The sequence below is a fragment of the Haliotis rubra genome, unplaced genomic scaffold (assembly GCF_003918875.1).
Source record: "Haliotis rubra isolate DU_JTF1 unplaced genomic scaffold, ASM391887v1 Scf310, whole genome shotgun sequence".
NCBI lineage: Eukaryota > Metazoa > Mollusca > Gastropoda > Lepetellida > Haliotidae > Haliotis > Haliotis rubra.
In genome coordinates, this window is record NW_025766981.1 from 945,578 (window position 1) to 957,659 (window position 12,082).

At 35.9% G+C, this 12,082-nt stretch overlaps 1 protein-coding gene across 1 annotated transcript in view; it reads left to right on the forward strand.

The window, feature by feature from the left end:
* LOC124283192 (selenoprotein N-like) overlaps nucleotides 1-12,082 on the forward strand; it is a 31,203-nt gene that overhangs the window by 315 nt on the left and 18,806 nt on the right. The window contains 1 exon segment of the mRNA XM_046719224.1: nucleotides 196-533. Within this exon segment, the coding sequence (XP_046575180.1) occupies nucleotides 201-533 (333 nt within the window). The 5' untranslated portion in view covers nucleotides 196-200.

The window sequence follows — 12,082 nt, forward strand, 5'->3', positions numbered from 1 at the left end:
AACCACGTCTGTATCACCAGCCACATGTTTAAAACTGTTTTCGGGTGTGCCTAAAACATTTTGCTAAATTACAGCAGATATCATATAATAGATTATATGGTCTCTGATTACAGAAACATGCCCATATTTCAATAAAGCACCATAACAATTGTATAAATCTATGCTTGTCGTATATTTGTCTTGTTTTACTTTCAGACAAGATGACATCAAAACCACCTGACAAAGGTGGGACAGAGACAACAAAGTCAAAAGATGCATCAAGTAAAAAACTGGAGCCTCAAAAACCAACAGTGAAAATAGAGATTCCAAGATGGCTGTTTTTCAGTACATCAGTCTTTATTGGCTTTGTTTCTGTCATGATAGGCAGCTACCTGGCTTATGTCAAGCTGATTCCAAAAACGCCAAACATGGACATTCTCTATAATGTTGGCATTGAAGGTGTGCAGCTGTTCGAACAGCACGACAGAGATGGAGATGGTTATTTGTCAATTGAAGAATTTGAACCATTCATATACAGGCTTCTAGAGTCAAATGTAAGTATAAATAGGAATTTATTTTGTCATGGTTCTTTTAATTTTAATGATAGTAACAGAATACCGACCATATGGGCTCTGGCTAATTGGTATCATGTAACCGTGGAGCAATCATTCCATGCAAACTTATGGCATCATATGGGTGAATAAAAAAAATCGCAGAATTATAAACAGCAACTAATATTACATGGTATATATATATAGCTGATAGTAATATAAGATAGTCGAGAACATTTCATGTCATCTGCAATATTATGGCCATATCATGATGAAGAGAACCTTCCCAATCATATACTGCTCATACACCTGCTCTGCAAATTGTTTTTCTGCATGCATTGTCTGATTGTATCTCTGTGCATGTGTGACAACAAATCCTGATGCTGTGATTTCACATGCATATGTAGACTTTCTCAGAGTATAGTTCACATGTTAAAACCTCGAGTTCCAAAAACACTCACCTGTATGCAAAGAAAAATTCCAAATAAAATATATCTTTCATCAGAATCTGTGCAAATATCAACAAAACTCTTGAATGAAGGTACAATAATTAGCAATTTGTTTACTTGTCCCTACCGAGCAGTTCATCAGTTCACCTTCAACATGTGGCAGTGATTTTTATTGACATAAGCACACCTGCGTACAAGGGAACACATTCCCAAATGAATAACAATGATATTGTGACCTTCAGCTCATATTTGTCATACTATTGTCACAAACACTTAGCTTTTCAGGAAAATAGCTTGTTGTGAACATTTGAAGTTCAAATGAAAGTACCGATCTGATTCATTTCCCCAAAGTTTGGAGGTGTTAATCATTGTTGATCTTTAGTTGCCACAGGTTGGTCAGTCCACTTAATACAGCTTGTCAATTTCTTTCTGTTTCATGAGACTTGGCATTCAATAAAAAGTGCAAATTCTACTTGTTTGTCAGTCTAGCTTACGCATTCAGACATGAAATTACTACAACAGGTGACTATGTATTACCTTGGACTGGAAAAGTTCAGCTGCAGGCATTTTCCCCCTTTGGGGGTAATTAACATTGTTTATCATTTTTAGTGTAATGTCTGCAATTCCTTGTGTCAGTATGTCTATTTGCTAAGAAAACAAACTGAATTAGCTGTTGATAAACATGTCATTTTTGTGACGCTTCTTGTTTTCATATTGCTTACCTCTTGGAGTAGGTTTTGTTTTGTTTTCTTATCAACCTCTCCTTTCAGGAGCAGTGAGTCTTTTTTCTTGAGCCAAATATGTGAAATGGGTCTGCATTTCATAGAGATTCAGAAAATTATGAGTTTTGTCTGTATTCTTTGGTCTCATTTGCTTGTTTCTTTTGCTCTGCTATACCACACACGTTACAGACTTTTCTATTAGACATACATTTGTATTTTCATTGTGAATCACATTACCCATATTAATTATGTCTTCAGAACTGACAGTCATGAATGCTTAGACTACTTCGATATGTTTTATTGACGCTTGATGTTCATCAAATACAATCAAGCCAACTCTAAAGTCACTTGACCTGAAACTTTTCACATTGTTTTTGTAGACATGACAGTTTATTGATAACCTATTGCAAGTCCTAGTATCTTGCCAGGGACAAAAGTAGTTCATGTTATGACTGGTTTTCTCGTGAATTCTGACCCAAATTATCCAGGAATGTTTGTGTTTCCAGACAGCCTAGCATATATCTCAACAGGATACTGTATGGAAGAGATTGTTTTGTGTCCACAGCCTTTAAGTTAGTGCATGGTTGGTTGATATTGAATGTCTCAGTCAGCAGTATTTCAACACTTTCACAACAACCTGTAGGATTTCTAATACTATAGTACTGTCGGAAATAGAAAAAAAACTGTTTTTAGGCTGTTACTCTGTATCCCTAAAATTGACACAATTGCAAATAGCATATGTCGAAATAACCCACTTTGGCCTAACTGGGCGTTCAGTGGGATGCGTAATAAGATATCCAGAAAAGCATGTTTACTTGTAAAATCGGGCAAAACTTAGAAAAAATACGAATAGCTGTTGAAAACAATAGATCAGACTATAGATGGCAATTAGGTCGCTCAGCTAGGTATGACGACGGACCGTCGACTCACCTGGCATGAAATGCACGTGCTGCCTACAGGCACAAGGGGTCATCTCAAAGATATTTTGTGCTTTTTCATGTGTGTTGACTATGTTTCATCTACTGATTAACATCTTACGTGTCTTTCTTTCGTAAAGTTTATGTTGAGATATGTAAGAGAGTATGATACCCGAAAACCATAGAAACACATAGTAGTATATAGGTGGCATGACCACCCGAAGATCGACAGGACTGAATATTACTTGTAAATTGTTATGACGTGCCGTGTTCCTCCCCAGTATAATTGCCCTAAAGGATTATCTTATCTTAGCTGATATCTCTATCCCCAAGCCCGACCCCAGGTTTTGCTTTTGAGGCGACCCCTCCTATTTGTTTCTTTTTATAGTGACAGTGAGACTGCATGGTAGCTACATCCTTAATAGTTTCGGCATAAAAGTTATTATTTTTTACGTCAGCTATCATTTACAATGAATCTACGTCTAATTTCAAATTGGGCATTTAAAAAGTGTCCTTTGTAATACAATATTGTCGCACACTAATTTGCATAAAGCCATGGTCTGTTCCAAATAAGTCTTTTTGGACTTAGAAAAAACCTGCATTGCTCATTTCTGCACTAATTTCCCCTTCGTAAAGTCCTTTTTCTCCGTTTCCTATATCTCTACCACTGAGACTGTAGTTAGGCTGAACTTAGTTTAACAGATATTTCACACTTTCACATATCAACTACATAAATTGTAGAGATAAATGGGAAAATACAGTTTTTTCTATTTCCGACAGTACTATAGTAGTAGAAATAGACTAACACAGAGGGCCAGATAAGCTACGTATCCGGGTAAAATACGCATAGAATTACGCATTGAAAAATAATTGTTGCGTACCAATTACGCATTTCAAATGTTAGATACGCAAAAAGTTTAAAACAAATGCGTACGGAATATATTTATAAAAATCGCTTGCGTAATGAAAAAGACATCGATTGCTATCAAGTTGTACTGTTAGTATAGGACAAGTGTTGTATTGTCAGTACAGGATGAGTGATTTTTTATGAAATCATTTCCATTATATTAAAGTTGGTTTTGATTAGGTATGACATAAGGCAGAACATACCTGCTTAGTAAACTTACTCAATGACATATACTTAGGTGAGTAAAATGACTGAAATACGCACATATTTGAAAGCAGTGGGTAATGGAAAATGAAATACCCACTCAACATTTATAATACCCACTCCAAAAAAATACAGTGGGTTACTTTGTAACAGTACCCACATGAGCTAAATCTTATCTGGAGCTCTGTATATTCAGGGACTAAGCGTTAGTGTAGGGCCTGTCCTATTCAATAAGATTTCCTCTTTGTTTAATGCTGCACTCAGCAATATGACAGCTATATGACAGTGGTCTGTAAATAATCAAGTCTGGACCAGACATTCCAATTTTTCACATCATGAGCATATATCTTTGCAAGTGGTATATATGTAATTTCATGCAAACACTAAGCCAGCAAGACAGACCATTTGATCCTGTTGGGTCTGTTTCAACAGACCCAACAACTACTACAACCTGTCCTGCCCCATAATCTCTACAATAACCTGCTGATGCAACATATGTTATATTCGGGATTACACCTTCTGCTGATTGTTGCTAAACACTGGCAGTTGGATCATCTAGTGTCTCCTGTTTCATTAAACTAGCGTGCCATGATATTAGTAATACCGTCAAAACTGTATTCACTATAATAAGCACCTGGGGCACTCATACCATTGACAAATTGGGGTGCATGTTAAACTTAAAGTCCTAAACATCAAGTTACGTTTGTTGTTTGGGATCAAGAAGGAGTGAAGGAGTGAGTTTAGTTTTGTGCCGCACTCAGCAATATTCCAGCTATATGGCGGCGGTCTGTAAATAATCGAGTCTGGACCAGACAATCCAGTGATCAACAGCATGAGCATCGATCTGTGCAGTTGGGAACCGATGACATGTGTCAACCAAGTCAGCGAGCCTGACCACCCGATCCCGTCAATCGCCTCTTACGACAAACATGAGTTACTGAAGGTACATTCTAACCTGGATCTTCATGGGTCTCAAGAGGGAGTGAACGAAATGTAATGTATTCCATCAATGATAAGGCCAGACCAATTTTATTTCTTGTTTTACGGATTTTTGTCCTCAGAAAACCTAAAATCACCAGTCAAAGTAATATTCCTTCTAAATACTCAAAGTATTTTACTTTTGGAAATTTGTGAAGTGTATATGGGGCAAAAAACATTCAAAAACAAATTTTCTTGTACGTTTGCATTTTTTGTCAATAAAAACATTACGATTTTATTTTATGAGCGGGGAAAATTAATTTTTATTTATTTTCTTATTCTTGAAAAAGACGACCAGCGGATCCGTAAAAAAGAAACAAAATTGGTCTAGCCTAAAGATAAAAAAGCAAAGCCTTTTTCAAAAAAGCTGCTAGGCATTATTGTATATCAATTGTATTTTCTGTAACAAATCCTCAATAGACACCATAGGATACAGAGAGTCATGTTAATTTTCTTTAAAAAATCATGTTATGAAATGATGTATACATTTGTCAAGAAACTGGTAGGGATACTTATGATTACAACAAACTGACTGACCATGATGACCTGTAAAAACATGAATAATGGTAGCTTAATTGCCTTTCATGTTTTAAGTATTCTTAACCTCATACCTTTTTGTATGGGACCCTGCAATAATTATGGTGGTGTTTATTGTCCCGTTAGCTTTGAATGAACCATTAACATATGCTCTGGCATGTACAGTATAATGATTTATCACCTCATAACATTAGCGTGACATTTACTTGACAAGACAACCATGTTTACTGTCTCAATGGACTCAGTTTACATTCATTGACACCTTCAGATTGTATTAGATTTCACGTATGAGAATCAGAGATGTTTTTTACCATAACACCAGGCGTCTTAAGATTCCAAATAGCATACACATAACAGATGGTGGATTTGAAAATACTTCACAGAACTTCATCGTTATTCACCGGAAAGTGGTTTTGATGAAGGCCTAGCTGTTCCTGTAAACATTTTCATCAGTTTCTCATCAAGTCATGATGTCAGAGGGTGTTCCCAGGAAGCATTTCCCCCCCCATTGAAACTGTTCTTTTTTTACACTGTGTATGCTACTCTAATTACCTTCAGTCTTGATGCATATGTGTTCAGAAGTATGTGCTTATACTATGGTATATCGGCTCCAATATACATCATATCGACTCTTTTGTTGAGGCCCGTTTAATGTTTGACTTTGCAAATTTGTCAACAGTGGTAAAACTTCTATTTGTGAATGCACAATGCTTTATATGGTTAATGACAAATGCTGAAGGAAAAGGTTTTTGGGCAAGCATTATCCATTTATTTCCTTTTTTGTTTAATTGTAAGGTGACCTCACTCATTCACTCACTCACTCAATTTGCCCATGCTTTAAGGCTTCTTGTGTCTAACTGATGTCTACTTAAACAAAAATGAATTCATTCAATAGGCAAAAATTCAAGGTCATCAGGATTGATTTGAGGTTAATAATGAACACACACAATAGCGACTTTTCAATCCAAATCATAATCTATTTTATATGTTTTTATGAATTTGGAGTTTTCACATCTATAAAACAAGTAACGGAATGGTCTTATGTAAAAAGAGCATGTTGGGATTAAACGTGTAGTCGACCATCTCTTATACGTATTAAAGTTTTTGATTTTTACCAGCCATTGACCAGTTTTGCTGAAAGAACATAAATCACAACTCACTGACTCAGCAAGTTACACTTCGTGTTTTGACTTCGTGAATCATGCAAGAGTATGGCCTGATAAGTAATTCATCATATTGGCAGCTTAATGATGAAACCCGTGTCATGCCGACTATACCTTATTCTCAAAGACATGTACCCTTTTGTAATTTTTGCTTAGTTTCTACATTCAAATTTCAGGCTAGTGAGTTATTCTGTGGGCTAGTAACTTTCAGGCATAGCTAGCCAGATTGGCTAGCAAAATTTGGAAACTATTTCACACACTTAGTATAAAGCATGTTGATTTGAGATGCTTGTGATGGAAAACCACGATAAACAGACGTTACCATTAATACTGTTACCAAATTAATCACACACGTCAGTAACATACATACAGCTGTGATTGGCTGGGTCATATTACTTATTTTCAATTCCAGAATATAACACTTCACTGAAATATGACGACCGTGGTCTGTAATTATATCTTGATATATGTATGCTTGTCATGCCCAAGTGTTACCTCAACAATTACAGCTTTAACATCTATTTGTAGATAATATAGAGAAAAACATCTGTTTCCTGAAATCAGCATTGTCCTTTTTTGGTTGAATAAACGAAACATCTCAACTGTAGTGTTGGGAATTGGTTAAAATCTCTTAATTGATGATTGGTTCATTACAACCGATCAATCATTGAAAATAATTGGTTAGCATCATTTATCAGATTTCCTGGTTATGTTTGTTTGCACAAAAACATAGAGAAAAACATGTAGTTCTTTGTTTTTTGGGTGTTTTTTTTGCAAATTGCTCATCTTTAAAGGATGACTAGTATGTTAGGGAACATAAATTTCTTGGGGGTCTTTAAGATAATTTCAATCATGACTTGGACGAGCTTGTAGTGCTCATGAAATGTAACAGACAAAACCAACCGTGTGAAAGACATTGTTAATGCAACAAGTGTTCCAGAATTGTTTGTGTTCGATTATGAGAAAACATGATCGATTGCTTGGTCGTTTAGTCACTGCGACCAATCTTCGATTATTTCAATTAATTGGACCACCACTACTTAATTGGCATATAAATAATACTTAAGGGATCATTATTTTATGGTATTCTGTTTTGATTTATGTGACACTTTGAAGTGGGGAGAATTCCAAATAACATTTTACAGCTTGTCTCTTTGCCGAGAAAAACTTTGTTCAGATGGTAATTTAAGCATCACTGGTTTAATTGCTTTGGGCATTTTGCCAAAAAAGACAGAAAACTTTCAAACAATTTCCTGTTCTTTGTGTACTCAGGGTTCATAGAAACAGAACCTACAAGAACTCTCTCTTTCTGATTTTTTCCTGAACGTAAAAATATTGAAGCTGATTTCTAGCGCAACAAACAAGTGGTTTTTACGTTCTTGGAAGGAGCTGGGTATTTTGAGAGCGTGAGCCTGGTTTAGCTTGGCTTGGGAAACAACCACTTCTCAGTGTAGCTATTTCGGTAATGACCGTAGAACTTCATCATGCTAAGCTTCACACAAGGAAGTGGTTTTTGTCGTCTTCAGGGCGAAGTGTTGGCAACAGGGCTGCGGAACAATTACTTCTAACAGTTGTCAGATGTTCTTGCAGCTTGACCTTCACCTTGCTTGTTCTTTGATAAGACAGTTGTTTATAATAATGAACTTGTTGGTGATAAGACTTTTTCCTTGATGTGCTGCCGTGTTGCTTGTTTTTTTGTTAAGACAGTTGTTTATAATTATGAACTTGTTGGTGATAAGACTTTTTCCTTGATGTGCTGCCGTTTGCTTGTTCTTTGATAAGACAGTTGTTTATAATTATGAACTTGGTAGTTCCCAGACTTTTTCCTTGATGTGTGATTGTACTAATCTGCTGTGCATGTTGGACGTGTTTATCAGACGTTTTTCTTCAGTTGATTTGCTGAAGAAATGAGATCCAGGTGCCAAATCACAGCATATTCTGTAACCTGCACATCATTGTTAATTCCGATAATAATAATAATCGCCCTATTGATATGAAATTACAGCCTATTAATATTTTCATTGCATTGAAAGAAAATAGCAATTGAAATCCAAAAGTCAGCCAAGTTTTCATCATTATTCATTGATACCACAGCTCTTCTAAATAAATGTTTATACAATAAGATTGTTTTGTTTTTGTTTGTTGTTCAACACTACACCTGACTCAGCAAATTTCTACCTTTATGGCAGCATCTGTAATTAATCAAGTCCAGACCAGACAATCCAATGATCAACAGCATGAGCATATAGATATATATATATACTAGACAGCCTAAACATCTAAAACAAATCCTTTCTCTATCTAAATATTCACAAGATACAAACGCTGTCAGTGTAACAAAATGTCACACACCTCGATGTGGAACTTGTTCAATCATAACTGAAGACTGTAAATTTACATTTTGTGAAGACAAACTGTTTACTATCAAAACCAACATGAACTGCCGCAGCAAAAATGTTATATATGTTTTAACTTGTGCGGGATGTGGTGAGCATTATAATGGAGAAACTGGAATGCAACTAAAGGACCGAGTCACTGTACACAGACAACAAATTCGAGATCTTAATGTGCTATGTATAAATGTAAGCAAACACATTGATGAATGCAGGAATGGCCAGTTTACTATCTTTCCGTTTTATCAATTGTTAAACAATGATAAACAATTACGGATGGAAAAAGAACAAATGTTCATAAGGCTGTTTAAACCTAAGCTTAATTCCAAAGTATAATTTTGTAACTTTCTCAATGTAACTCAGTATGTATTTGCGCACTGAAACCATAATGCATACACGTCCAACACTATTGTTTCTAACTATGACGTCAAACATGATGACGTCACAAACGTAACCTTACTGTCACCCATGACTACGTTTTACGTCTCCCGCTATTGTCACTAACTGTAACGTCATACGCATGATTACGACATAGCTAAAACCGTTATGTGTCGCCTATGACAACACTCAGCTTTCATTGTACACCTGAAGAGCCGTTGAACAGCGAAAGATCTTGTGCAGATATAAAGGAGATTTGGCAAGAAGAAATATCTGGACTCATATGTGTTTTATATACCGTTACCGTTATGTGTCGCCTATCACGACACTCAGCTTTCATTGTACACCTGAAGAGCCGTTGAACAGCGAAAGATCTTGTGCAGATTATAAAGGAGATTTGACAAGAAGAAACATCTCGACTCATATTTCACACACACACACACACACACACACACACACACACACACACCATTAGGAAAAAATGACATATATATACCATTAGGCATATATGTGCTCACATATATACCATTAGGAAAAGACATGACATGTGTCAACCAAGTCAGCGAGCCTGACCACCCAATCTCATTAGTTGAATCTTACGACAAGCATGGGTTGCTGAAGACCAATTCTAACATGGTCTCCACAGATCTCATACAATATGATTGGTAAAGTATGTTAACTACGCTTTAATCAAAGACTGTTAGTCATGGAACGCTCTGGGTGTTCTCAACTTGTTTACAACTCCTTGGCGCTGGTGCCTGAGATGGTGTTCTTGAAAACTATATCAAGTGAGATGGTTGCTACTTTAGTCATGGTACAAAGAGTTTCATTCCCTTGCATGGCTTATTCCTCCATTAGATGATATAAGTTCTGTATTTCATGGCTGACTTCTGTACTTTCTAATTTGGGAGATTCTTAGATAACTTTCGTGGTTTATGTGTTTATGGGTATATTTTTTAGTTTAAACAAGAATTCTGATGTGTTTGAGTCATCGACTTTGGCAGACTTTCTAAGTTCATTTTCTGCAGTTGCCAAGTGGGTGTCAAATATTTTATAAACTTTTTAAGGAAAGGTTAATTTAGTTCAGAACAAGAAAAACCCTGTCTCATGTATATATTGATTTTCAAGTTGTTGATTGTTTTTTAACCAAACTTTAATCATTTCTTAATAGTGGCTTAGTACATCTAGGGCACTTCGACCTTTAAAAAGTTAGTTTTTCATTGGTTTTGACAACTCTAAAATATCAAATAACTTGAACATACTGTTGCTTTTAAACATCAATTAACATAGATTAATTAGAATAACATGTGATATCATGTCATTGCTAGCCTGACCCGTGAAAATCTGGGTTAGAATTGATCTTCAGTAACCCATGCTTGTCGTAAGAGGCGACTAACGGGATCGGGTGGTCAGACTCGCCAACTTGATTGACACGTGTCATCGTGTCCCAATTGTGTAGATTGTTGTTGATCACTGGATTGTCTGATCCAGACTCGATTATTTACAGACCATTGTCATATAGCTGGAGTATTGCTGAGTGCGGGAAACTAAACTAACTCACTCAATGCCAGCCTTAAGTAAAATTTTGAAATATAAATATGTAGCTATTGTTGAAGCCTCTTTTGCTAATACGAATAACTGGTATGGAATGTTGTAAGAAAATGCGTCTCAGTGTTTGTGCTGTATTATCAATCAAATCATTTTTGTATGAAGGTATTTTGAACACATTTGCAACAGGAATGTTTTTGTAACTGATGATTGGAGATTGTTTTGATCAATAATTACAGGATCCTGGCATGTTATACAAAGCATAAGTCTCTGAAACTATAGAAATAGATAACTGGTTATTCTGAATTAGCCCCAGTGAGCTCGGAGATTCAGAACCAGTGGGAGTCTAGACTGGTTTCATTTTGGACTATTGCATTGCACAGAGTGAATGTGATTCGTACAAGGAGGGAAACACTTTGTTACAAACCTATTCTCTTAGTAATATTAGTATTCACATTTTGGAAAATACATATATATAGATCTCCTTCGTTTAAAACACACTCTCCTGATCACAGCTGGTAGAACAATGCAGTTGACTTGGTAGTGTTCATCTGGGTGACATCTGTCAATATTTTACGATTGATGTTGTATTGTTGCCGTTCATCAGCTGATGAAGATAGTGATTCACTTGAGCCAATTCCATGATGCGATAACTATTGTCAATTCATTAACTCTCTGCTTGAAGGACAACATAGTCATGCGACATACTGAAATCGGGAAATGAACAACTGTTGGTCTTTTAGCATCCATCTAGACGAGGTCACACACTACTGTCAATATGTATATACGATTTCAAGGTTGTCCACGCAAAATCTAATTCTAAAGCATCATTGTGTTGTCTGTAATAGCATTTGGAATGACTTACAATCTATATCATGAGACTGACTATGCATATGTTCATTAGGCCAGACCAATTGTATTTCTTGTTTTACAGATTTTTGTCCTCAGTAAACCTAAAGGCAGGAGGGAAAAAATAAAACATAAAAATCACCAGTCAAAGTAATATTCCTTTTGCATACTAAAAGTATTTTATTTTTGGCCAGTTATAAAGTGTATATGGGGCAAAAAAACAATCAAAAAAATTTTGTTTGTAATTTTACATTTTTTGCAAATATGAGCATTTTATTTTTTGAGCGGGGAAAATTAATTAATTTTTTTTTCTTATTCTTGAAAAAATACGACCGGCGGATCCGTAAAACAAGAAATAAAATTGGTCTGGCCTTAACCATTCTCACAGGTTCACAAATATGTTGGATCCGTAAAATAATCCTGGTCAAACTTGATCTTCAGCAACCCATGGTGTCGTAAGAGGGAACTAATGTGATCGGGTGGTCGTTACTCACTTACTTATTTGAT